The following is a 27,208-nucleotide window of genomic DNA, read 5'->3' as shown; positions in this document are numbered from 1 at the left end:
GCTTGGTGTCGGGTGATGACCTTGGCCAAAAGAACGGAAAACATTGCATCTATGCTGAAAGGAGAGAAATTATATTTGCCTTTTTGCCTGCAGACGAGAGAAGAGAGGGGAGAGGGGAGGAGAGGCTTTCCTTATGCAGCTAGTCCTGGGCCACCAGCTTTGTGCTTTGATGTACTCATAGCAATAACGCAAGGCCCTGCTGCCAGGAAACAAGGAAGTGTGTTGTCACACAAGTTGATGCCAACACTCTGCTTGTGCAAATACTCAGGACCCAGTGCCAGGCTCTGCATCTTCTCTGCCAGGGGGAAGTGCAAGCACATGGTCACCTGTGTCTCAGGACCGAGAGGCTGGCTTCGGAGAAGGGCTTGTGGCAGCAGGGGAAAGGGCAGCCTGGCATTTAGATGAACGATAACTGCCTTAAGTGGTCAGTGAAGGTCCTCCCCTGAGGAGGGGCCGGTCTCTGAGGCCAAGACCCCACGATTAAGAGGTGATAGAACCTAAGAGAGCACAAGTTCACTGGCCTCTTAGAGCCTGGACGCAGCAGGGCACTGAGGCTCCCAGCAGCAAAGCTGTGTGCGTTCCCCCTGGGCGCCCTGTCGACGGTGCTCCCCCCATCTGGCTCCCGGCGGTGGTGCCAGGCTTCCATTTCTGGCCCTAAGACCATTGATCCTTTAGGGTCCCCTGTGTCCTGTCTACTTGTAGGCCCTCTCAGACAGTACCTTCCTTTTTGATGCTCTTTTGGGAATAAAATAACTCTTTCTAAAACCACAGCGTATGGAAGATTTCACTTATGGAATGATGGAGACCGCCTGTGCTTCCTCTTCTCCACGTGCCCCTCCAGATCCGTTCTGCTGCCTGCGAGGCTGGCCCTCCAGGGACGGCACCACCCTGCTCCCCTGCTCTGGTTCTTGTTGGGCTCAGCCACTGGGCACGTCAGGTAGCCAGAGGCTGGAGCCATCAGTGTGTTTCTGTCCTCTCCCTCTGCGGGCCACAGCTTTGGCAGAGGCCGCATCCCTGTGACTAGAGCGCCGCCAGGTTCTGGGGGCTTGTCCCTCCCCGGCTCCTGCTAGTCCTTGAGTGCTGCAGCCTCTTTATCCCCTGACCCTGCCCACGCCTCTCTAAAGGACTTTCTTTAAGCTTCTCTTTTGAACCGCCTGTTTCTTGCTCTGTTAAACTAATTGCTCCAGGCCCTCTGTCCACCCGAATAAAGGCCAAACCGTATCACATCACAGAGTGGTTTCTCACGAGCCCCATGTTTTTTACACAACGTGTTTATATATACTTTTAAAGTGTAACTCCTTCCGTCGGTGGTTTCGACACAAGAAGCCTCCAGTTGGGTTCCTTTAGTCATTGGTCACAAGTTAACCTTCATAGGTCCTGCTAAGGATGGAAGAGAAGGCAGTAGAGAGACATTTTCCTTCTAAATTCACATTCAGGTCTTGGTCCTTTCCCCTCTCTAACCTTTGTAACGCAGCGGCTTCCCTACATAAGAGGGCATTTGTGCATTTACTACACGGGGTTCAGGCAAATCGCAATGCTTGGCTGGCTGTGCAGGCGTGGAGCCCCTCGGTGGTCGGCAGGCCCTTCCTACAGACTCCACTCCGACAGACATACACCTTTTCATCTCCTGGTAATGCTCTCACCCTTGGTCCTCTGTCCAGGGAAGAGGGGGGTCTCTCCTGCTGGGTCCCCAGAGGCCCCACCTTTGGCTTCTGTGTGGCATCCAGGGACCCCAGAGTCCCGACTGAGCAGTCAGTGCTGCCTGGGAGCCTGGCTGAGCCTGCTGTGTCAGCACCACCCGGACTCGCTTTCCTGCATGTCTCAATTTGGGCTCTGCTCTCGCCCATCCCTCCACCTCCCCTAATTTCTAGAGAACCCTGTTTTATACCACTCTACCCTCCCTCCTTTTTAGGGTCATGCAGTCTCGGGTGTTGGGGTTGCTGAGGCCCACGGAGTGTGTAACGCAGCCTTGACTGTGGGGAATCTCCGATGGTTCCAGGACCACTCTCCCGTACTGTTAGGGCTAACTAACTTTAGAAACACCTGCTAACAGTGAAACCTGCTATCAGAAAACTCCAGAGGTAGGAGGCACAAAGCTCTCAATTTGGGGCCAAATTACAAGTTAGTAAGAAAAGTTGCTAATGAGCTCTGGAACCCTTAGTTAAGGGGCTAAAAAGGAAATATGTGAAACCAAAGAGGAAGGTGCCTGGTACTTAGCGGCCCACATTTACATGTTAATCCTTCCATTGAGGGTCTCACCTCAATTCACAATCTCGTTTTTTCAGGAGGAAGTGGGGGGTTACTGTTTGCAATGCTGGAAGCAAAAAACCCATAAATTACTACAGATGGTGGAGATATTTTTATTTTTTCAGAGCAGCTGCAGCATTTACTGGTTGGCGTCTGGGCCACAGCTGCTCCTGTAGCTCCCTTCCTGTCCAGGAGAGGCACTTCTGGGCATACTGGTCTCCAGTTGAAGAAACAAGCAAAGGCCATCCCATAAAGAGGCAGAGCTCTCCCTTACTGTCTGAAGGGTCTCTAACAAGCCCTCCCTGGAGAGAGCTGTGACAGTGTGCTTTCCATGACGTCCAGCTGGAGGTGGGACTTGAGGTCAGGTTCAGGTGCAGGTTTCCTGCCCCTCACAGCCTCCGAGCCTTCCTGGGGCGGCAGCCGTTGTGCGGGATGGGGGTGTTGTCTGTGATTGAGATCACTTCCAGGCCCCCCATGGTCAGTCCCTTGATGGCAGACTGGAAAGAGAAGGAATAGCAGGATGGCACAGTCCCAGAAACGATGCCCCAGTGTGTCCAGACAGGGCTCGGAACCGGTAGGGGGTGAGGGGGGCGCAGCGTAGGGATGAGAAAGCTCACTGGCTCTGATATCTACAGTCCCAACCTGATGCTCTCACAGAGCTCTCCCTACCAACCCCTTCACCAAGCCCTCAACGTCGCCCACATCTCCAATCCCACCTGCCACATCCCACCTTGCGCTTTACAGTCTAAGAACAAAGACTGTTGTAAATCTCAACGCATCTTAAGCATTATGCTTTTGTAGTTTCCTCTGCCTGGAATGATCCCCCCTCCCCCAATCCCATACGCATACCTGGTTAGTCCCTCGTCATTCTCAAAAAATCAGTAGAGATGTCACCTCTTTGGGGACACTTTCCTGATCACACCCAACAGGCTCCCAGCACCCTGGGCACAAGCTTTACCACTGCACTCACTAGTCTGTACTGAGGGACCCATTTGTGACAGTCCCCCAGGGGCCACCTTTCTGTTCCCAGTGCCTGGCACACAGCAGGCACTCTGTAAGTGTCTGATGAATTGAAACTAAGTGATCAGGGCTTGCTTTGAGAAGCTTAGATTAGAGGCAATGGAAAGAAACTTCAAGCCGTTAGGAGAATCCACTACAGGGTCCACTCTCCCTCCTCTGCTCTCACTCCCGTTTCTCTCACTAACTGAAGAAGCAAGCACACATGCTGGGCTGCGAAGAAGCGAGGTCACTTACCAAGCGCCCTGGCCCCAGGCCTTTAACCACAACTCGGACGTGGGTCACACCCTTCCCCGTAGCTTTCTGGAGAGGAGCAGCAAGTGGTTAGTGCTCTGAGAGAGAAGTGCGACATCCAAACCCCTTGCTACTGCCACCTGGAGCAACAGGGTTATGAGCTCCATGGAACAAGCACCCACACATGTAAACAGGCAGAAGACAGGGAAGGAAGCAAAGAGCAGATGGCCGAGGTGCAGGACAGACACCAGCAGTCAGCTGGGATCTCTTTCCGCCCAGGACAGCACTGCCACCTAGTGGAGACTTCTAAATATTGCTCAGATTTTTCCCAGGTGGATAAAGGCAGAATTTCAGAACATAAGGTGCCCTGGACTCCAAGGCTAAGCCTCAGTACCCTCTTAGAAAGTGTTATCTTATCATTTTAATCTTTAGTTACAGTTAAAATTTTCTTTCTTGTTTATAAAGGCAGTTTACTGCAGAAAATCTGGAAAACACACAGGTCACTCAATCCACCATGCAGAAGCCACCGTTAACACTGACATATTTATTTTAAGTGTATAAACCTGCCCACTGGTGGCCATTTAGTGTGTTTTGATGATCACTGATACATAGCAATCAGTATTTTGGGGCATCGAGCTTTGTCTGAAGGTCAAGGTTTTCCTTCCAGATATACTCCCGGTTTGGCAGTGAGCCCTGTGTTGTAGCAGACAGTGCCCAGGCTCTGGTCCCAGACCTGGCAGGGTCAGTTCAGAGAACTGGACTGGCTGCATGGCTCTGAGCAAGCCCACACACTCTGAATCCCAAATGACTCTTAAAAACATGGGTAATACCAAGGGTATTCTGAGGATTCAAGATAATGAATGTAAAGTGTCTGGCGTATAGTAGATACTGAATAAATACACCAACTGCAGTTCACTGTCACCTTGCTTCTAGAAAGGTCTGCAACAGTTCACGCTCCCTCTGATACTGCAGGAGAGTCCTCACATGCCACACCTTCTCCAGATGGACCATTACCACAACCACACCCCACCCACCGCACTGGTCTTTAAATCCAGGAGGCTTTGGTGAGCCTTCAGCACCTGGCTCCTGCCTCTTCTAGAATGAACCGAGTGTTTCACTTCTACTGAAGCTGAGAGAAAGAGAAAAGAGAAGCGTTTTCACACACCTCTTCAAACCACCCCCCATGTTAGGGTAGCCAACAAGAGTTGGCCAATACTCTTGCTTCTGAAGAGCCGCCTCAAGGACAATTTTCCTGCCAGTGATCAGCCATGCAAAAAGTGGAGCCCAGCACAGAGGGAGCCGGAAAGAACACACACTTACCGCCGCGGCAGCTATGCCCGCTGTTTGCGCTGCAATGCCTGTGCCCTTCTTGGCATTCTGAAACCCCTCCGTGCCACAGGAAGCGCGGGCAAGGGGCTGGTGAGCAGCAGAGACTACCTGGATCTGTGTGCTGGGAAAGGAGGGGAGGTGTACAGAATATAATGGCTCTTCAAGGGAGTAAGAGAGCGCTAACCCATGCCCAGACAAGCCCGAGTGTGAAAGAAAAAGACCGTTAGCTGCTTTCAGTCTGAGCTTATCCTGTAGGAGGTGCCAGGAAAGGTCAGAATCAACCCCTAAACCTCATTAAAAACTGACAAGTCATATAATCTAAAGAGAGCCGTTATGCATGGAAGGTTTGGGCTCTGCCCCCTAAATTCATGTTGAAATTCTAACCCCTAATGTGAAGGTATTGGGGGGTGGGGACATTGGGAGATGATTAGGTCATGAGGGTGAAGCCCTTATAAACTGGATTAGTGCCTTATAAAAGGGACCCCAGAGAGCTCCCTTGCCTCTTCCAGCATGTGAGGACACAACGAGAAGCCAGCCATCTGCAACTTGGAAGAGCTGTCACTAGAACCCGATCCTGCTGGCACACTGATCTCTGACTTCCAGCCTCAGAACTGTGAGAAATAAATGCCGTTTAAGCCACCCAGTTTGTGGTATTTTGTTACAGTGGCCTGAGCTGACTAACAGAAGCTCCATAATCTGAGGGTGCTAAGTGTCATCCAGAGGAAAGGTGGCATATTTTCCTCCTAGTATCTTCCCTGTAGCCAGTGTTTAATTAGATTCAGGGTCCTTTCTGGCTTCTTCTTTTTTTTTCCCTAAGAAATTAGATTTTCACATCAGGTAATTTTTAATGACTTTTCATTGGTAAAGTTTCAAATATACACAAAAGTGGATAGAATAATGTCTGAATTCCCATGGACTCACCATTCAGCTTCAACAATTACTAACTCACATCCAATTTGGTTTCACCTATAAACCCTGTTTCTACACCCCTCTATCCCCTAACTAATGGATTATTTTGAAGCAAATCTTAGACCCATCATTTCATCTGTAAATATTTCAGTATATATCTCTAAAAGATAAGGACTCTTTAACAAGTTAAATTAAAATTAAGAATAACTTCAAGAAATCCTTAGATATGCTTTCCATTTCCCTCTTGATCACTGCCCAGTTTCCTGGTCTCAAGAGCTCCCTGAGAACTCACCACAGAGGGAAGTAGAGAGTGGTTATGGGGAGACCTGCTGGAGCTGGCCCTGGGCTCAGGCCACCTGCTGTTGGCCTGGCTACGGCTGCCATTTCCCTACCACAGCTTCTTGGGTTTTCTACACTGAACAGAGTAGAAATAGACAAGAGAATGGCTTGTCCCTGAGACAACCTCAATAGAAATCTACAGAGTGGGCCACAGACCCTTAAAAAAGCGAATGAACAAAGAGAGCTTACCTATGTCCTTAGCAACCTGAGAAGAGAGGAAAATCCAGGGGCTCTCATTCTGAGCTTACCAGATGAAAGCTGAAATGCATCCTATGGCACCTCACCTGTGCTCACCCTCTAGCCCTGACTACCAACAGTCTCTTGTATTGTTCTCTAAATTGCTTCATAGGCGACTGCTGACCAAATACCAATCCCATCTCCAAGTGGGGGCTGGTGTGCAAAGATGTTACTGATGTCAGCAAGGTTTCTGTTGCCAACACACAGTTGGGAACTTACCCAGCACTGTCTGAAAGCCACACAGAACGCTAGTCTTCCAACCTTGTGCAGCCCTACAAAGGCAGAGGTCGGTGCACGGTGGCCCAAAGCGAGTACTTTAAAGCGACCCTTATTTGGTGGTTTCCATTTTGCTTAGTTAGTAAATCATATATTCTGAAATAATTTCTCTCATTTATTAATCACCCATCCCCAGTACTAACACTAACAAATACTTTCACAGAGGGACTTACTGGCCCTAAAATACACTCTTCTCCAACTCTTGAGCAGAACCAGGAAATACAATTCCCAAGGACAGCAATGAAATGTTATGAATGGGATATGCCTAACCTAGTTCACATTTTCATGAAATCTGAATAAACTATATAAAGAGAGAGGTGGTCTCCCCAAACCAGGAGGGAGCCTGGGGGAACCTCTGCATCAGCATCTGCGTGCAGAACGTGGCAGCCTGACTTGTCCGCTCCCTCTGAAGGGGAAAGAAGCCCACTCTAGCCCTACCAGGTGCTCCCTTCCCTGCTTACTTGTTGTACGATGCTTTGATGTGTGCGATTGGGATCTCCTCAAATTTCTTTCCTGCCCACCTCAGAGAACTCTCTTGTCCTGGAATTGGAGGGTAAATGCTGCAATTAGAAGAAAAATTTTAGGTAAAGTTGTCCTGATTTTTTTTTAATTAAAAAAAATTACAAGGTTTAAAAAAAGCCAACAGTACAAACTCATAATAAGAAACAGCAGCTCTCTGCCTCAACCTGCTCCTGAGGTCACTGCCCCCAACCCTTCTGGCGCTGCTGCCACATCTGTGAACACGGTGCTTCAGCAGCCATTTCCTGAGTTGCTGACTCTAGACACAGCTAGTGACTTTCTGCTGGGAGGAAAGAGAATTTAATCCATGCTCCCCATCCGCCCCTGTTCCTTCTAGTGTAATCACATCACTCTCCAGTCCTCTATAAGCTACTCTTTCTGCATTAAAAAAAGTAAAGTCGAATCTCTATTTCTTGTTTTATCAACCACAGATATCTTGACTATATTATTGTTTGTTTGTACAAACAATATGATTTTTCATATCATATTGATAAGACAAAATTATCTTAATAAAAAAAGACAAAATTATCTTAATAATACTTATAAAAATCATTATTATTAAAAAAAAATCCCTGGAATAGCGGTCAGCAAACTTTTTCTGTAAAGGGCCAGATAGTAAATATTTTAGGTTTTGCTGGCCGTAAAGTTTCTGTTGCAACTACTCAACTTTGCCACTGTGGTGCAAAAACAGCTACAGACAACAGTAAGTTAATAGGTGTGACTACTGTCCAATAAGAAACAGGAAACTGGCCAGATCTAGGTAGGGGCCAACTTGCCAACCCCTATCCTAGACCAGCGGTTGTCATGCTGGCTGAACAGCAGGATCACGTGATTCTGATGCTTACATTCCACCCCAGACTTCTGGATGGGGCCTGAGAATCCATTTCTGAAGTAGCCCAAGTGAGTCAGAATGTGAACTCAGGGTTTAGCACACTGGCCTAGACATCATATTGAGTTCAAGACCCCTCTCTATCTCAGTCCGATCTGTCCTCTGGCTGTCTCTCGGTCAGGACTTCATTTTCACGTGGAGAAACTGAGTACAAATAGGGGAACAGGGTTAACAAGGGAAGCCAGGCCTTGGGTCAAGGGGCTCTACCTTGGTCCAGAGCTCTGCTCACCACCTGCGCTTTTTTTAATTCTAGACTCGAGCAAACCTGCTGCTGCACCCTGCTTACACGTACAGATCAGATCAGTGTTTGTATCCCCTCAGCCACCTGAACTACAACGGGTTCTGATTTAGAGAATGCACTGTTAGCTGAGCATTATCCTCCTGACTGGCTTCCCTAGAGATTTAAAAAAAAACAAAACAGTAACACAGTGGTATTCAAGAGTTACAAGTGTATTCTTTCCTGCTTGGCCTGATCTTAGAGATGATTTAGCATCTCAGCAGGTTGCCAGCTTATCAGCCTACACTGAGGTGGAATGTGGACGAGGCTCTGAGATGACATTAATATTTAAAACATTATCATTTCCCCATTGATAATTTCCCCTATTGACTTGTGGGTCAAAAACTTAAGTCTTCTAAAGTCTAAAGCCTTCTAAAGTCTGAACATACCAGCATAATGCCTTTTATATAGGGCAAGATTTTTGAACTAGGAAGGATTTGGAGCTTGAACCATTTAACTGAAGGCACAGACAAGATCAAGCTTTTAAGCCTCCCAGGTCCAATGTACAAACGAACAAGTGGTTCACCCCGAGGCTGCCCAGAAACAGGAAAGACAAAGCTTTCTGCCGCTGTTCTGCTGCCTCTTCATACCCATCCTCAAACCAGGCCCGCACACACGGCATCTCTTGCAAATGGCTGACGAGGATTGAAAATAGCCTGCACAGTTGGGTAGAGAAAAATACACAGTAGTGCAGTAGTACCTACTGTCTCTCTCTCTCTCTATCACAGTTTCTTGACCTCAGTACTATTGACATTTTGGGCAAGAGAATTTTCTGAAGGGGGGCTGTCCTGCACACTGTGGGGTATTTAGCAACATCCCTGGCCTCTACCCAACTAGACATTGTTCCTCAAGTTGTGACAACCAAAAATGTCTTCAAACATCGCTAAAAGTCCCCTTGGAGGCACAGCCGCCCCAGGCTGAGAACCGCTGCTTTACTTTAATGACTTCTAACATCCAGTGGGCCCTCATTGCTGGCAATCATACAGCGCATCCACAGTTCAATTACCCTTTCACTGTCCTGGATGACTATTTTGTACCTTCTTTTGTCCCCTCAGACCTCCAACTCCTTCCTGCTTCCTCACTGCCCGCTGATGACCTTCACAGAGAAATAGAAGCAATCAGAAGTTCTTCCAGCTCCCACTACCAAACATCTGTGCCCACAATCTCTGCCTTCTCTCCTGTTATAATGCTCCACTTGTGTGTTAGCCCCTCAAGGACAGCAGTCCGGCATCTTCATTCTTTCCCCTCTCTACTGCATCATTCCCATCAGCAAAACATGTGGTCATTTCCCCAACCTAAAAACAAACAAAAACCTCTTGATCCTAAAGCCTCCTTTAGCACCTGCCCATTTCTATATTCCCGCTCAAAGAAATGACCATACCTGCTGTTTCTTCCTGTCTTCTATTCTCCTTGAACCCACGCCACTGAGACCTTAGCCCCTCATACCTCCACCGAAAATGCTCTAGTAAAGGTCACCGACCAACTCACAATGTTAAGTCCAATGAGCAATTCTGTCGTCAGTCTATGGACCTATCATATCAGTAGCATTTGATATAGCTAATCTCTCTGCCCTTCAACCACATTAAAAAAAAAAAAACCACAAAACCCTCCAGGTTTTCTTAGTACTTCTCTGGAGATTTCTTCTTTTTCTTTTGCTGATTTTTCTTCATCTCCCAAATCTCTAAATGCCAGAGGCTCCAGGATGCTGTCCTTGGACCTCTTCTTCTCTTTGTTTACCCTTTCTCTCTTGATGATCTTGTATCTTATGGTTTTAAATATCATCTAGGGACTTCCCTGGTGGTCCAGTGGTTAGGACTCGGTGCTCTCACTGCCAGGGGGCCCTGGGTTTGATCCCTGGTCGGGGAACTAAAATCCCATAAGCCTCATGGCAAAAAAAAAAAAACCCAAAATCATCTATACGATGAGTCTTCCAAATGTATACCTCTAGCCCAGATCTGTCCCCTGAACTCCATTTCTTTCTTTTTTCTTTTTTTTTTTGCGGTATGTTGGCCTCTCACTGTTGTGGCCTCTCCCATTGTGGAGCACAAGCTCCGGACACGCAGGCTCAGCAGCCATGGCTCATGGACCCAGCCGCTCCGCGGCATGTGGGATCCTGCCGGACTGGGCATGAACCTGTGTTCCCTGCATCGGCAGGCGGACTCTCAACCACTGCGCCACCAGGGAAGCCCTGAACTCCATTTCTAATAGTCAATATTGTATCTCCACTTGGATGTTAACGAAGCATCTCAAACTTAACCACCCAAATCCAAGCTCCTGCAGTCTCCCCTGTCTTAATGACAACTCTATCTTTCCAGCTCTTTAGGCCAAAAATTTTAGAGTGCTCCTTCAGTCCTCTCCTTCTCTTACGTCTTACATTAACAAACCCTGTTGGTCATCTTCTAAATGTATCAGTCTGACCATTTATACTACCTCCACAGCTGCTACTCTGGTCCAGGCCAGCATCATTTCTTACCTAAATTACTTCAGTAGTTTTCTGGCTGCTTAGGAGACTTCTCCCATCTTCCACCCTCGCTTCCCTACAGTTCAATATCAACACAGTAGCCAAAGGAACCCTTTAAGATGTAAGCAGGATCATGTCAATCGTCTGTTCAGAATTCTCCAGTGACTTCCCACTTCACTCAGAAAATAAGCTGAAGTCCTCACGATGGCCCACAAGGCCGACAGGATGTAGCCCTGCGTGCCTGTTGCACCCCTTTGCCCTCTTGCCCCCACGTCCTGTTTTTACTCATCACTCCACGTTGGCCTTCTTGCTGCTGCTCTCAAACACTGGACACACTCCTACAATCTGTCGTATTTGTTTTTTTTTGTTTTCTATATACTGTCCCCTATCCACTCGAATTTAACTTCTACGGGGGCAGGGACTTTTGTGTGTTTGGTCACCGATGAATACCCAACACCTTTAACAGTGCCTGACATTGCTGAGTGACTATAAAAGAATCTTGGCTTAAATTCCTTTGGCAGCTCCCCACTGCCTACAGTGGGGACTGTGTAAAAGCCCCAGTGTTACAGATAAGACCCTCAGCATTCGGATTCCTTCTCACCCTGCTGGCCTCATCTGCCATCACACATACACCTGAATACACTGCATTCTTTCACAATGCATGCATCATACAGACTGTTAGTTTGCCTAAAACGACTTTTCATCTTTTCCAGCTGAACTCCCATTCAACTCAGTTCTTAGCTTCACATTATTTTCTTGGCACTCTTGCCTGATTTCCTCTGGAGTCAGACACTCACTCTTTCATACTTCAAAACAACCATCTCTTACCTCCAATATACCACTGGTCAGATTATAGTGAAAACATTTGTATGTCTGTCTTCCCTGGTAGACTGTGAACTACTTGTGGGGAGGAATGATCTTCTGCATTTGTATCCCCAGCACCTAGCACGGTGCCTGGCACCAAGCAGGTTCTTAGAAAAGGTTTGTTAAATATAGTGAAGTATAAGTAGCACAAAGAGGTAGTGGCACTGTGGAAAGCAAGTTACCAAGTCGCTGGGGCTAAGCACAGAAACCACCCTGGACCATAGACCAACTCAAAAAAGTGCATAATAACATACACCCTAGTGTAGCCACCCATCCCCGCCCGCTTTTGTGTCCGAGACCCAGGGAAGGTTGTTAGCCTGACATGATCCCAGAGAGAAACAAAAGTGATATTTACTATACAACTTCGACGTTCACTCATTCATTCATCAAATGTTCATGAGCATTCATTTTGTGCCAAAGCTCATCTCATTTGATCCTCACAACCTCTTCCGGCGTTATCTCCACTTTCAGACGAAAAAGCTGTGGCTCAAAGATTAATCTGCATAAGGTCCCGCAGATGGCAAGTGACAAAGAGTTGGGAATTCACTGGTTCTCTGACTCTGGAGGGTGGTGCCAGTCTCCCGAGGGCTGGACCTAAGTGGCCCTCACCTGAAGCTGCTGCGCCTCGGAGCTGGCGCCGGAGCCTTCGCCTTCTCAACTTCCGGCTTGGCCGCTGCGTCTTGCATCCGCTGGGCGCTAGTGTGGATGGTGGGGGCCGGCACTCCGGCCACGGCGACCCTGTGGAGAAGGAAAGCTCGGTGAGGTCCAGGCCTAACCGAGTCCTAACTGGAGTCCAGGTGTCTCATGGGACACGGGCAGGAGCGAATTCCCGCGGGTGGCCGTAGGCTCGGAAGGGATAATCATTCTTACCTGGTCGTCGGTGGGCAAGCCCATAACCGCAAGAGCCAAAACCCCGCGTTTTTCACAACCTGCATGACTTGAGTTGACCCCATTCAGCTCCCGTCCGCGGCGACCGCGGAGCTTGGCGGGTCTGGAGCGGAGCCAGCACCACGAGCGCTTGTGGGGGGGTGCAGAGGAAAAGTCACCTGATTCCTTTTTATAACGTACGTTAAAGATTTTTATTACCACTTAAATGCTCCATAATAGCTATCGTTGAGAGTGGCAACTGGGAATCCTCCCCCCTTTTCCTAGTTTTCTAACATGAGATCTTCGCCCACCCCTCCATATTGGAATGGTTCGTTCTACTAGTTCCGGGGAACCGAGCTCTTCCCGTCATGCTGTGCCCGCACTGCCTTGTGGGAATATAGGATTGGCCCAGGACCTCGCTGGTAGCCGCGGTACATTGTGGGAAGACTGACAGATGGCGGGGCCCGTAAGGCTGACTGTATTAGGGGTGGCGAGGGGCTGGCGGCAGTTCGGGGGCCCCTGGACCCGTAGTCTGGGTTCTCGCAGCTTGGCCCTTGCGGCCGCACCCTCGAGCAGCGCGTCTCCATGGCGCTTGCTGGGCGCGTTGTGCCTGCAGCGGCCACCGCTGGTCTCGAAGCCGCTGACCCCATTGCAGGAAGAGATGGAGGGTCTGCTACAGCAGGTGGGATTGAGGTGCGGGTCGTCGCTTCTCGGTGCAGTTGGGGAAGCAGTAGAGGCACGCTGACTTGCGTTTGATTCCGATTCCGCCACCGATTAGTTTGTGTGACTTTGGGCAATTTACTTCACTTCTCTGAGCTTCAGTATACTTACCTGCAAAATGGTGCCTACCTTACTGGGTTGGTGTGGTACGTAGTACGCGTTCAATAAAAGGTACTTCGTTTTCATTGATCTTTTCTGTTATCGTCGGCAACTCTTTGGAGATGCTCTCCTTTTTCAGTCAATATACTGGGTATGCGATGGTGAACAAGACGGATTCAGCCCTTATCATAGGTAGTTGACAGTTTAGAGAGGAGAAAGTCTTTGTTTTGTGATGAGCGTAAGGAAAAGGCAATGGGCACATCCGTAAGATGTTTGTGATAAAGTCTTTTGTGTGAGGGGCAAACGAAGAGACATGGGCAAAAGCGGTGTAGTGGCTATGAGGGTCTTAAATCCCCATAGTGATTAAAGGATATTATGTTTTTGTCTTGGCTACTGAGAGATAAAAACTTCACTTCTGTCCTTTTTACTTGGCTTATTAATTTACTCTGCAAACATTTTATTAATCGCTTTATAGATAATCATTTAAGACCCACTTTGTACAGACACTGCTAAGTGCTAGGGATGCAATGGTGAATGAGACAGACATAGCTGTGGTTCTCAGAGCGCTTCAATTTGGTGGAGGGGGCATCAGTCAATAACCAAATAACCACATGATGATGGAATTGAAGTCTTTGGTAAGTGTTGTAAAGGAAAACACAGGGTACTGTAATAGTGTTTAACAGGGACATTAATTTGATTTTAATAGGAGGTGTCATAGAATATCTTTCTTAAGAAAGTTATATTTTTTTAAAAAAGTGATATTTAAATTGAGATCTGAAGGATGAGTAGGGATCTCCCAGGAGAGCATGAGGGAAAACATTCTAGGGAGAAGGAATGGCACCTGTAAACTTCCTGAAGCAGGAACGTTCATGGTGAGTGAGATTCTAATCAAAGACTGACCTGACTGGAGGGAGGTAAGTGGGCAGGCATTGCCTGTCCTAGTCCGCTGTTCTTTGTGGCAGTCTTGACCTCCAAACACATTCTAATGTTTTAGTAAATATAACTCAAGCCCAAAGTGCAGCTGATCTTTTTTTCCCTGTTTTCTCTGTGGTGTTTTGGTTGTATGTCTGTTGGGTGGTAAACTTCTGAGTCTGTCAAGTGCACTGTAGCTCTGTTTTATTTTGTTTTTTTGTCCTTTTAATCTTCCCAGTTTGGGGTAGATTTTTGCTCTCTTAATTTTCCCAGATCGAGATAGAGAGAAGCCTGTATTCAGACCATGAGCTTCGTGCTTTGGATGAAGCCCAGAAACTGGCAAAGAAGAAAAGCGACCTTTATGGTGAAGAAGAAGATGAGCAGAATATATTGCTGTTGCAGGATTTGGAAGACATGTGGGAGCAGAAATTCCTACAGTTCAAACCTGGAGCTCGAATAACAGGTTTGTGGTCTTTTCAGGCCAGTTAGAGGTAGAAAAGGGGGGTATTCTGGTTCCCAAACAAAGGATTCTTGCTTAACCCCTGCTTGTGTTTTAAGTAACAAATAATTTCAAATGATAGAACTTCTTTCACGTGGGAGAAAAAGAAATTGTTTTCCCGGTTCCTCACATCCACCCTAATATAAATTTTTCAAGGTCTGTGTTATTTTTGAGTGGGAGGTAAGGGTATTGGGATAGCCTTATCTGTTTCAGTTAAGCCTCAGGAATGTTATCTGGGTTTAACTCCTAGTTTGGGACTAAGAGTGGGGTAAATTAAGTGTTCCCCACTAGTTTCCTGTATTTTATTTGAAATCCCTCCCAAAGCAGGGGGTTGAGTTATTTTATTCTTATTTCACGATGAAGACTGAAGAACAGAGAAAGGAGGAGCTGGTTAAGTCAGTAACAGTGTCAAGACCGATGAAATAGTAGTGTCCGGGTATTGCTTCTTTTCCAGAGGCTCAAAGTACTTTGTATTTGGCTCTTCAAAGGAGGAGTTCAGCTTTTGGTTTCTTCTTGTTAAATTTTAGTTTCCTCAAGATTGTGAGACTCTGTCCTGAGAGAGGTCAGAGTTAGAGAGACGGGTCAGGGTTCTAATTTGATTATAAGTTCTTTGAGGGCAGAGGTTGTGGCTCTACCTTAAAGGAGGACTCTAAAACTCTAATCTTCTTGGTTCTGGCAGAACACAGTCCTCTTGTCTCCTGTGACCCCCTCTTTTCTTCACAGAAGCCGATGTAAAGAATGACCGAACCTCACTGCACCGGAAGCTAGACAGGAACCTCATTCTGTTGGTCAGAGAGAAGCTTGGAGACCAGGACGTTTGGATGCTGCCCCAGGCAGAGTGGCAGCCCGGGGAGACCCTCCGCCGAACAGCTGAACGAACCCTGGCCACACTCTCAGGTGAGTTCTCTGCCTCCCTCTAAACCCCACAAGACACACTTCAGACTCAGCCTGAGGATTTGCAGGCTGACTGTGGGCCTGGCTTTAAGGGTAGGAGTTTGGAAGGTTAATGGAAACTTTGATATTTATAAAATTTCAGCTAGGAAAAAATCTTAGATCAAATGAGAGTCTTTGTGCCACTGAGATTTTTTTTTTTTTAATATCTATTTATTTTGGCTGCGCCGGGTCTCTGTTGTGGCATGAAGGCTTCTTAGTTGTTGCGGCATGCAGACTTCTTAGTTGCAGCATGCATGTGGGACCTAGCTCCCTGGCCAGGGATCAAACCCAGGCCCCCTGTGTTGGGAGCAGGGAGTCTTACCCACTGGACCACCAGTGAAGTCCTGGCACTGAGATTTTTAAATTTTATTTTATTTCTTTTAAACTACTTCCTTTTCTTTTTTTTTAAATAACACATTGGTTTTATTGATGGCAGAAGAAAAAATTCTTTCACTTGTAAAAGGTAGTTGCTTTATCTGGCTCCATATTTTTTCCCATTCTTTGTGTGGGTTGATTTTTTTTTTCCTCTAAAATCTGTGTTTTCATTCTCCAAATAATAATATCCACAGTGGCTGCATTTTATTCTAAAGGGAAAGTAGGAGGTCTAGTCATTGGCTTGTTTCTAAACAAAGACTCTTGTCATACTCGTTCTGAGCCCGGGGAGGTTGGTAAAGCTGCTGGGTTGGCTGAGTGGATCGTCTTGGCTGGCCATCATCTCCTCTACGAGGCTCAAGAGTTTGGCTGTAGATGCTGTCTTCCTCCCATCTCCCTATTTGAATGGGCCTGATGTTGTTTAGTAGCGGCTTCTTCATAGTTTCTGTACTCAATGAATTAACAACTGCTGTCATACCTGAAGGATGGAGAGTTTCCGCTTCTGATCACTAAAATTTCTCTTCCCAACAGAGTGCAAAACATTCACCTTCTGGTTTCTACAGTTTTGCATTCTCCATAGGAGTAGGTGATTCTAGTACTTTTTTTTTGTTTAATTGGCCCAAATCTTTGGGGCCCAGTATTGTAAAATATTTTGTCATTATAGGGTGTAGCTATGAGGGGTTCTGTTGGCTTAATAGATCCTACTCGCCTTCCCTTCAGGCATTTCTGTCTCTCCACTCAACACCAGTGATACTATTCGTTCCAGTGGGATTCTGGTAATCAATACTTACATTAAAAGGTGCTTCAGTTTTTACGACACTGAAAGCTTCTGTATTTATTTTTCATGGTTTCTTGTCATAAAAATGATCAGGATTAGCTGTTTGGTTTTCTCTCTTTTTTAAAAAAATTAATTAATTTATTTTTTGGCTATGTTGGGTCTTCGTTGCTGTGTGTGGGCTTTCTCTAGTTGCAGTGAGTGGGGGCTACTCTTTGTTGTGGTGTGCGGGCTTCTCATTGCGGTGGCTTCTCTTGTTGTGGAGCACGGGCTCTAGGCGTGCGTGCTCAGTAGTTGTGGTGCGCGGGCTCAGTAGTTGTGGCACACGGGCTTAGTTGCTCTGTGGCATGTGGGATCTTCCCGGACCAGGGCTCGAACCTGTGTCCCCTGCATTGGCAGGCAGATTCTTAACCACTATGCCACAAGGGAAGTCCCTGTTTTTCTCTTTTCCTACATTTTTGATTCTTATAATTTATGGATTCTTTTTTTTGTGCCTCTGCATAGTATGAATCTTTTGCTTTGCACAGTTCCTCCCCCTCCTTTTTTTTTTTTAAAGCAGCATTGTTGTGCTAAGAACTTAGAGGAAAAGGAATTTCTTTAGTTCTGTCGCATCTAGAATATGGTCTGTCCACACTTGATTTTCTCCTCAGCTCATAGTTCAGATCCTGAAGAAGTACTCAGTTTTGCAGAACCTGTTTCTAGGTAACCCACTGCCTTCTAAAATTGACTTTGAATTTGGGGTCTCTTTGAAAATGAGATTTTTCATTTCTTGGCCATCTGGTGTCATCTTGAGGAAGATACCTTGGTTGGTTATCATCTTTTGCTCCATTTTGTTCAGTATTTGACAATCTGTGTTATCCCTGACAGACCTGTGATATAGGCTCTACCCCAGAGCCCAGTGCAGAGGCAGCCAACTGAAAAACACCCAGACTTTCTGTGAAAGAGGCTTGTTTGTTTAACATAAAGCATCGGTCTGGGGGAGCAGGCATCCAATTCAGCACACATCTGGGGGCCTGTGGAAATATCCTGTGGAGACAGAGGCTGGCAGATGCCGTCCCTGTGCTCTCCCTCACCCCCACAGAGATTTTAAAATTTATTACATTCAAAATTGATGTTCCTGCCAGTCTCTCAGCCTGCTTCTCTTTTTGTCCTTGCAGGCTTGCTTATTGGCATCACCACTTACCCATTCACCCAACTAGAAACCTCAGAGTTATCCTTGACCTCATTGCAATATCCATAAGTTCTTGAGTCCTATCTAGTTTGTTCTAAATAGTCCCCTCTTTATTCCTGCAGCTTTTCTGGGAGACTTTTCACTTCTCACTAGTCCAGATTTTCTCAGCCTTGGCATTATTGAAATTTGAGGCGGGATAATTCTTTGTGGGGGCTTCTGTGCCTTGTAGGCTGTTTAGCAACATCTCTGGCCTCTACCTGCTAGATGCCAGTAGCACTAACCCATCCGCACTCGCACTAGCGTGACAACCAAAAATGTCTCTCGACACTGCCAGACATTACGTGGGGAGTGGAATCACAGTGGTTGAGAACCACTACACTGGACTATTGAGGTAGATGCCAAGTGAGTTCCCCCTTGCTTTTGTGTTGTCCTCTTCAGTGCTGCCAGAATGAGCCTTCTAAAACACAAATCCCTTGTCACTTCTCTGCCTCAAATTCTCGAAAGATTCCCTATAAAAGCAGACTTTCAAGCAGGGCCTACAAATCCTTTTTGCTCTCGTCCCGAGCTCATCAGTCTTCCATCCTGCCACTCATTAATGTATATTCCAAGTTCTAACCTAGCAAACCTTTTGCATCCCATGAATAATGTGGTTTTTCATACGTCCCTGTTTTGGGACCTGCTGGTCCCTGACTGGAATGCTTTACGCCTCCCTAGTCTGACTGCTTAGTACATTCTACCTTCTGTGGTGGAACCTTCTGGGTAGAGAGAGCTACTCCTCCCTCTAGGCTCCCATAGCACTTGTGTGTGCCCTCTTTACTCAGTTTATGCAGCAAACATTTACTCTCTGCCTACCATTTGCTGGACGCTCTCCAGGCAATGGGGTCACAGTGATGAACAGAACACTACCCATGCTTCCTGGGAGCTTATGTCCTAGTGGAGAAGACGCTCTTCACGTATTCCATTGCCGTTTAATTGTTTATTAACACGTTGTCCTTCCCCAGCCAGAATTCTGACTCCCTTGAAAATATGGATACTGTCTATCCCTCTCAGTCATCTCAACTCTCAGCAAAGTATCTGGCACATAGTAGGTACTTGCTGAATGTTTATTAAGTAAATGATCTGGTTGTATAAGTGCACAGCCACTTTTCTGGCTCTGCCACCAGCGTAAGTACCTGCTAATGAAATGTCAGCAGCCAGTGTGCACCCCCTTGATCCTTTCCTGAGAGTGACCTGTGTGGCCTGCAGGAGAGGGAGCAAGACAGAATGGAATGGGAGGGGCTTTTGCTGTGTTCTCGGTTTCCTTAGCCATCACACAAGAGTTGGCAGCTGGGTTTCTTGCCAGGATCATTGGACTCAGATGCTTAGCTTCCCTCGGTCAGTCGTTCATGTTCACGACTGGTGCTCAGCTCCACCTGCTGTGCACCACGTGGAAAGGGGCTCCCCTTGGCACCACGCTTTCCTTCTTTGAACATTCCTGTTGCCATAAATAAGTGTGAAAGGATATATTAGTATTTTATAGGTGCATGTAAAATATGTTGATTTATTTCAAATTCATTAAAATCGTAAATAAAATAATTAAAATGGCAAAGAAAAGCTAAAGCAGTATAAAAGTATAAATATAAAACAGTCAAAGTCTATTCTTTTCCTCCCCTTTGGTGCACTTCCCAAGTAGTTCTGCAAGATGGAATTCCTAGAGGTGGAATTAATGGTCAAGGATGGACACATTTACGTTTTTGATAGGTGCCACCCAAGTGTCCTTCAGAATGTACACAGCATGTGACATTTTCAGGAGTGGGATATAGGAGTGCCTGTTTGTCTAGACCTCACCAACATGTGAAATAGTCTCTCTTTAAAATTTTTGCCTGTCCAATCAGTAAAAAAAATGATCTTTTGGATTAGCAGTTTCCTGATTGCTAATTGATCGTCTTTTCATATATTCGTATGTTTCATATGGCTATTTATATTTCTTCTTCTGTGAACCGCCTGTTCGGATTCTTTGCTCATGTTTGTAATGAACTGTTTTTTTTTCTTTTTGATTTAATTACATTTAATCCATTTCCCCAGATTATAGAAAAGTAATATGTATTCATTGAATTAAGTGGAAAATACAGAAAAGTATAAAGAAACATGCCAGTATAATTCCACCACCCACAGATCCCCACTGCTGACATTTTGTATCGTAGGTGATTTCACATCATACATGAATTCCTCATCTAATGCTGATGCTGTTGTTATTGTTTGTAATATTGAGAAAAGCAATTCATTGTATATGGTGAAAAACTATCAAACAGTGTCTGGTAAATGTAGTACTATAAGAAGTAATAAGTAATTTTCCCATCTTAGAGGTAATCACCATGAACACTTTGTGTATCCTTTTAGAAACTGCAAGCACATACATATTTTATCTGTTCCTTTTTTCCACTCAGTGGGATATACATGGTTACATACCTTCCTTTCTCTTCTTATACACAGCTTTTAAGCATATCTCTGTATCAGCAGGTGAAGACATATCTTACACTTTCAACGCCAGTGTAATATTTCACATATGTATGTACTGCAGTTTGTTTAACCAGTGTATTGCTTTTACAAGCAAAGCTGCAGTGAACATCTGTGTACACTCCTCTGTGCTCACATGGGCAAATAACTATATCCAGGAGGATGAATTCTAGAAGCAGAGTTGCTAAATCAAAGGGTTTGTATAATTAAAATTGGTATCTCTCGCCAAATATAGCACTTGTACTAATTACACTCCCACAGTATGTTTGAGAGATCCCAGTTTTCCCTTATCCTTGACAAGCAGTGTACAGCTCAAAGTTTTTTTTTTAATTAAATTAATTTACTTATTTTTTTTAATTGGGGTATAGTTGTTTTACAATGTTGTGTTAGTTTCTGCTGTACAGCGAAGTGGAGTTCCCTGTGCTACACAGAAGATTCTCATTAGTTGTCTATTTTATACATATTAGTGTATATATATGTCAGTCCCAATCTCCCAATACATCCCACTCCTCCTTTCTCCCCTCGGTGTCCATACGTCTGTTCTCTACATCTGTATCTCTATCTCTGCCTTGCAAACTGGTTCATCTGTACCATTTTTCTAGATTCCACAAATATGTGTTAATATATGATATTTGTTTTTCTCTTTCTGGCTTATTTCACTCTGTATGACAGTCTCTAGGTCCATCCACGTCTCTACAAATGACCCGATTTCGTTCCTTTTAATGGCTGAGTAATATTCCATTGTATATATGTACCACATCTTCTTTATCCATTCGCCTGTCAGTGGACATTTAGGTTGCTTCTGTGACCTGGCTATTATAAATAGTGCTGCAATGAACATCGGGGTGCATGTGTCTTTTGGAATTGTGGTTTTCTCTGGATATATGCCCAGTAGTGGGATTGCTGGGTCATATGGTAATTCTGTTTTTAGTTTTTTAAGGAACCTCCATACTGTTTTCTGTAGTGGCTGTATCAATTTACATTCCCACCAGCAGTGCAAGAGGCTTCCCTTTTCTCCACACCCTCTGCGGCATTTATTGTTTGTAGATTTTTTCATGATGGGCATTCTAACCTGTGTGAGGTGATACCTCATTGTAGTTTTGATTTGCATTTCTCTAATTATTAGTGATGTTGCAGCTCAAAGTTTTTGAACTTCGGTAATAATGATGTGTTTCACACATCAAATAGAAAATAAATTTGTATTTCTTGAATTATTAATAAGATTGAGCATCTTTTAATGAGTTTATAGTTCATTGATAACTATTTTCATGTGAACTTCTTGTTCACAAAATGAACTGCATGGTTCATTTTTCTTTTAGAGTTGTTTTTTTCCTCATTGATTTCTAAGTACTACTTATACCTTAAGATATTCCTTTGTTGAATGTGTTGAAAATATTTTTCCTAGTTTGTCATTTTGTCTGTGACTTTTGTATGCTTCATTTTTCCTTGCAGAAAGATTTTAATTTTTATGTAGATAAATGTTTTTTCTGTTTTGGATTTTTGAATTTTGTGTCTTGGTTAGGAATTCCCCTCTCAAAAATGATACAGAAAATATCCCACTTTTTTTTTTATGGTACTCTTATGGTTTCTTTTTTCTTTGTGAAAAAATTTTAAATACAGAAAAATTCAGAAAATATTAAACCTCTATGAAACCATCAATCCAGAATGAACAAACCATTTATGAAAATTTTAACTTACTGTTAAATCTTTGACCCATATGGTGTCAATTTTAATGTAAGGAGTGAGGTTGGGATCCAGCTTTATTTTTTCCTTTTAGCTAGCCCATTCTCCCAATGCCATTTAGTAATTAATCCATCATTTTCCCATCCTTTGAAATGCTGGGTTGGGGTTATTAACCCATTGTTGTAGATTGCAGATGTTGTTTGTCCATCTGTCTTTGCCTTTTACCTTTGGTTTTCACCCTGCAGCAGTCAAATTGGGTCCTTTTTATACTTTCCACATGACATTGCGTTTAAAAGCCTGACAAGAGAGAGGCATGGACATATATACACTACCAAACGTAAGGTAGATAACTAGTGGGAAGCAGCCGCATAGCACAGGGAGATCACCTTGGTGCTTCGTGACCGCCTGGAGGGGTGGGATAGGGAGGGTGGAAGGGAGGGTGACGCAAGAGGGAAGAGGTATGGGAACATATATATATATATAACTGATTCATTTTGTTGTAAAGCAGAAACTAACACACCATTGTAAAGCAATTATACTCCAATAAAGATGTTAAAAAAAAAAGCCTGATGAACTTTGCTTTACAGATACCAAGTGTCTTGGTCCTTCATCAACAGATGGTGACAGGGCTGAGTCTAGAAGCTTGGTGCTCTGACTCCCAGGTAGTGATATTTGGGCTGCATTGCTGACTTCAGTCTGAGAGCAGTAGCTTGGCACGAGGAATGGACTCAGTGAATCTGGAGCCTATGGGCCAGGAACCTTTGGATTGAGAGGAGACAAGCGTCTTCAGGAATGACCCTAGTTCTCACTCTCAGGGATTGCTTTTACCTCAGGCTGGAAGTGGCTCTCGCAGAGACCCCCAGTGATTTCGGGCGCCATAGTAAACAGGTGGGTGTATCCTCATCTTCCGATTCTGTTCCCCCCCTTCTCAGAGAACAACATGGAAGCCAAGTTCCTGGGAAATGCACCCTGTGGCCACTACAAGTTCAAGTTCCCCCAGGCAATGCGGACAGAGAGCAGCCTCGGGGCCAAAATATTCTTCTTCAAAGCACTGCTGCTAACTGGAGACTTTTTCGAGGCTGGGAAGAAGGGCCATCATGTGTGGGTCAGTAAGGAGGAGCTGGGTGACTATTTGAAACCAAAATACCTGGCCCAGGTTAGGAGGTTTCTCTTGGACCTCTGATGGACAATGCCCAGACAGGTCTGCAGTCGGGCCTCAGGACGTTGGGTTGCCTCTTCTCTGTAGGGAATATCAAGCAGCAAACTAAATTCTGAGAAATAAACAAGTTTATCATTGTGTGGGTCTCTGTTGATTTGTTCTTTGAGGACTACTGGCTTCTTTCTGTCAAGAGAGAACTGTCTTTTAGGGTGCCTTTCCCTTTTTTTCCCATGCTCATAATTGAGTAGGATTGTATTACTTTGTAGTGAACCAACTGGCTTCATGGACCCAGGAAGAAAGAATGGAAGGAAGTGAATCAACCTTCTAAAAGCCTTGAGTTCTGTGAAAGCTTCTAGGCCCCTGAAAAAAAAACCTACTGCTATGTAGTTTCCATTTTCTGTTTTGTATTTCTCTCCCTTTCTACTTGATATGAGAATGTATCAATCTAGCCTAGGAAATGATTCCTTCCTTGTTTTCTTCGCTTTGCTTTGCTTTGCTTTCCTTCCCTTCCCTTTCCCTTCCTCCCTCCTTCTCTCCCTTCCTATTTTCATTCATTCTTTTTTTTTTAAAGCATTTTATATTTAAACAGAATATAATCACTTCTTACATGTTTTGAAACAGTCATGTGAAATAAGCAGGGTCAGCCTGTTATCTCCCATTTTAGAAAAGGTGGGTGGGTGTCGTGGCCAGTTGTGATTGGCTGAGAGTCTTACTGCAGGTCACTGATGGTGCAGGAGGAGACTGCTGATCTCTTGCCTCTGGGTCGGGGCTCTTGACCCCTTACCAGGTTGCTTGGGTCACCGCTGGGCCCGGTGCCTGGCACAATGGAGGGCATTCAGTGAGCATTTGCTAAAATGAGGGGAAGGGAGGGAGGGTCTCAGTCTTCTTTCTGCCCAGAATAGTGGTTCCAGTAGCAAGACTGCAGTCCTGGATCCTATCAAACTTCCTGGTTTCCTCTCAGAAGGCCTTCTTCTGGGTTAAACAGTCTGGCCTCTAGCAAATTAATTGCACACAAGAGGGAGTCCTTGGAACCTCTGATTTATAACCAGTTGGTCAGAAGCACAAGTGACCACTTGGACTTGTGGTTGACACCTAAGCGGGGAGAGGAGGAGTCTGGTAGGATGGAGCACTTAACCTGTGGGAGCCGATGCTTTCTTCAGGTAGATAGTATCAAAATTGAGTTGAATTGTAGGACATCTAGCTGGTGTCACAGAATTGCTTGGTGTGGAGTTGATACCAGAATCTTAATGGCCATTCATAAGATGGTCTGTTTTGTTGCAGGGTTGTTTCTTTAAAGGGAAATAGCATATATAAAATTGGTAAGTAGAGAAATGGTGTCAGGATAACCTGGAATTAGGTTCCTTCCTGTGAGGTTTTCCCCAGACTTTAATATTTTGAAGAGATCAGGGAAAGGATAGAATACCTTAAGAAAAAAGCTGAAAATTGTGTAGAAGTGACTTTCTTTATTGCAAGTAGTGGCTAGTTTAGTAGCTTCAAGACTCACCACTAGCTTTTCCACTATGTTAGGCTGTCTGGGGAAACTGACTGGAAAGGAAGACCACGGCCCACCCCCGCAATCCTGCTTTGTTTTACAAAACTGATGAAGAAGGCTCTGTCCTGGATCACATTTTTGATTTTGATGGAACTAGTCTCTGCTAGGACCTGCATCTCAAAGACCCTACATCTCAGGAAGAAAAGAACCCTAGGATTTCAGGCTGTAAGCGACCAGTGCACATGCCAGTGGAGGTTTAACTGTGTTAGCATCATGTGGGGCTGGATTCTGTTTTGTCAGCACCCTGGCTACAAAATTCTGGAGGTTTTGAGTGGTCTGCCCCAATCCCCTTTCTCCAGAAGCCCTGTTATTTGGGGAGTGTGATTTTGCAGAATGCAAGTGTTTTTTGGCATTATAGTAGAAATGACCGCATATGCTGAGTGCCAACCTGAATTGTCCATTGGCTGCCAAGCATAACCAAAAAACTATTTCTAGTGTGTCCTTGGGGGAAAGATTGCCATGGAACAAAGTAAAAGGTGATGATCTCTGTATTTTAAGGGATGTTCTTAAAGAAAACAGTGAGAGGAGGAAGGAATATTGTGTGTGATGTGGGTGTTAGGAGTTGCAATTTGAGGTGTGTTTGTGTGCTCTAAGAAGAGAAATGCTGCTGCTGCTGCTGCTGCTACTGTGTGTGTGTGTGTGTGTGTGTGTGTAACCTGAAAAACAGACCATCTCACTAGAAGTCTCCAGAAGTTTAGTCCTCACCTGGTCATTTTCTTCCCCAATGATTTCCAGTCACTTGTTTTTCCCCTTTGCGGGGACTATGGAGAAAATATCACTTTTATAAACTTGTTTTCCTGATAACAGATCCTCAAGAGTCACCTCCTGCTGGGCCATCTCTGCACCTTGAACATGTCTCTACACGTAGCACTTGATAGGACAATGGTCTGGCTCCCACACCTAACTGAACTTCCAAATCCTAGGGCAGGGCCTGCCTCATAGCCATACACAGACATATTCAAGTGAATCAGGTTCTTTCCCTGTGAGCGCTGAACTTGGAAATCAGAAAACCTGGGTTTGAATTTGTTTTATGACCTTAGGCAAATTACACCTACTGTCACTATTTACAACAGTGGAATGACCCCTGAGTGCCAGGTACTGGGGCTGGAGCCTGTACCTACAATGTACATTTCTATTTAAAACAGCAGGGCAAATATTGTTATTCCTATTTTATAGATGGGAAAATAAACTCAAAGAGGTTAGTTAACTTGCTTAGGGTTACTCTCTAGTAATTTGAACCCAGATCTGTGTACAAAACTAGCCCTTAACCTTTCTTAATTTTTGTCATCTGTAAGATGAAGATGAAACTGTTTCTCAGGTAATGTGATAATTTATGTAAGAGTACTTAGCACCATGCATGGCTTATTATAAACACTCAGTAAATGTTTCCCTCCTTCCGACATATTTAGGCTGCTAAGTTCTCCGGAGTTCAGCTGTATCATCTTTAGCTTTTGCAACTCCCATTCTCACCTTTTTCAGGTTATACATGTGACAGCCAAGCATTTCTGACCCATTTGGAGAGGAACATGGGTAATTTGGACATTGATGGATTCCATCAGCCCATCTCAGAGTGAGTGGATGGCAGGTCAGTCCCATAACCACATCCATCTGGCTGGGCATGATTCCCACCCTGGGCCAGGAAATCCAGAGCTACTGTTAGGCACAGGCTTGGGGGCACTAAAACCAGAATGGACTGGCTGACCCATTCTGTTACCCCAGCAGGGGGAAAAGGAGCACAGTGGAAGGGTCAGCAACCCAATTATTAAGAGCTCACAGGTCGCTAAGCTGCAAGCACACACAGCAAGTTAAAGCCTGTTTGCCTGCAATCTTAGGGCAGCCTCGGCCCCCCGCCCTTCTCTGCTTTATTTCCTAGAAGCCTGGATTATAGCCAGTCACTTCAGGCCATCAGTCACTTCCCACCTGCCTTGGAATGTCAGTGCTTAAACCACAGGACATGAAGGAGGAAACTGTTCTTGTCCTTGCTTCCAGAAGTATCTAGAATAGGTGCCTCTGTAAAGACTCAGGGATGGGTCCAGACAGTGAGTCACTGCTGCAGCTGAGGGGCTGGCACTGGGAGGGGAGGCCATTGCTAGCCCACAGCAAGGAACACACACACACACAGACACAGATACACACACAGACACACACACACAGACACACTCTGTCTGTCTGTCTCCCTCCCTCCCTCCCTCCCTCCCTCTCTCCCTCTCTTCCTGCCCCAAGCCATCCTCAAATGCGCCAGGGGAGCCAGCAACATGTTTTGTTCAGCTAGCTGCTGAGTGGCTGAAGAAGAGATGGAGATGGGTGCGGGGAAAGAGCCCCAGGTTCTCTTTGGGCCCAGGAGGGAGAAAATGGCCCTAATACAGTTACAT

The 27,208-nt window shown here is 45.4% G+C and overlaps 2 protein-coding genes across 2 annotated transcripts; one reads left to right on the top strand and one right to left on the bottom strand.

The window, feature by feature from the left end:
* Nucleotides 1-2,355: 2,355 nt before the first annotated feature.
* On the bottom strand, nucleotides 2,356-12,659 carry MRPS11 (mitochondrial ribosomal protein S11). The gene is made up of 6 exons (XM_082837715.1): nucleotides 12,469-12,659; nucleotides 12,208-12,336; nucleotides 7,050-7,148; nucleotides 4,819-4,948; nucleotides 3,502-3,567; nucleotides 2,356-2,744 (listed from the first exon to the last, which is right to left on the bottom strand). The coding sequence occupies exons 1-6, from the start codon at nucleotides 12,549-12,551 to the stop codon at nucleotides 2,637-2,639; spliced, it is 615 nt and encodes a 204-aa protein (XP_082693841.1). The 5' UTR covers nucleotides 12,552-12,659; the 3' UTR covers nucleotides 2,356-2,636.
* A 239-nt stretch (nucleotides 12,660-12,898) lies between these two features.
* Nucleotides 12,899-23,403, top strand: MRPL46 (mitochondrial ribosomal protein L46). The gene is made up of 4 exons (XM_082855676.1): nucleotides 12,899-13,147; nucleotides 14,470-14,659; nucleotides 15,419-15,592; nucleotides 23,058-23,403. Exons 1-4 carry the CDS (start codon nucleotides 12,920-12,922, stop codon nucleotides 23,306-23,308), a joined length of 843 nt encoding a protein of 280 aa, XP_082711802.1. The 5' UTR covers nucleotides 12,899-12,919; the 3' UTR covers nucleotides 23,309-23,403.
* The last annotated feature ends 3,805 nt before the right edge of the window (nucleotides 23,404-27,208 follow it).

Source organism: Leucopleurus acutus, assembly GCF_964270905.1.
Source record: "Leucopleurus acutus genome assembly, chromosome: 1".
NCBI classification, from domain to species: Eukaryota; Metazoa; Chordata; class Mammalia; order Artiodactyla; family Delphinidae; genus Leucopleurus; species Leucopleurus acutus.
The sequence above is the reverse complement of the archived record's forward strand: the minus strand, read 5'-3'. Positions and strand labels throughout refer to the sequence as shown.

Coding starts and splice junctions, on each gene's coding strand:
- MRPS11 (XM_082837715.1), bottom strand. CDS start 12,551: ATGGGGTCAACTCAAGTCATGCAGGTTGTGAAAAACGCGGGGTTTTGG. Junction 7,149..12,207: donor CCGAGGCGCAGCAGCTTCAG/GTGAGGGCCACT, acceptor TTCTAATTGCAG/CATTTACCCTCCAATTCCAG. Junction 2,745..3,501: donor GCCTGGGGCCAGGGCGCTTG/GTAAGTGACCTC, acceptor TTCTCTTTCCAG/TCTGCCATCAAGGGACTGAC.
- MRPL46 (XM_082855676.1), top strand. CDS start 12,920: ATGGCGGGGCCCGTAAGGCTGACTGTATTAGGGGTGGCGAGGGGCTGG. Junction 14,660..15,418: donor ACCTGGAGCTCGAATAACAG/GTTTGTGGTCTT, acceptor TTTTCTTCACAG/AAGCCGATGTAAAGAATGAC. Junction 15,593..23,057: donor AACCCTGGCCACACTCTCAG/GTGAGTTCTCTG, acceptor CCCCCTTCTCAG/AGAACAACATGGAAGCCAAG.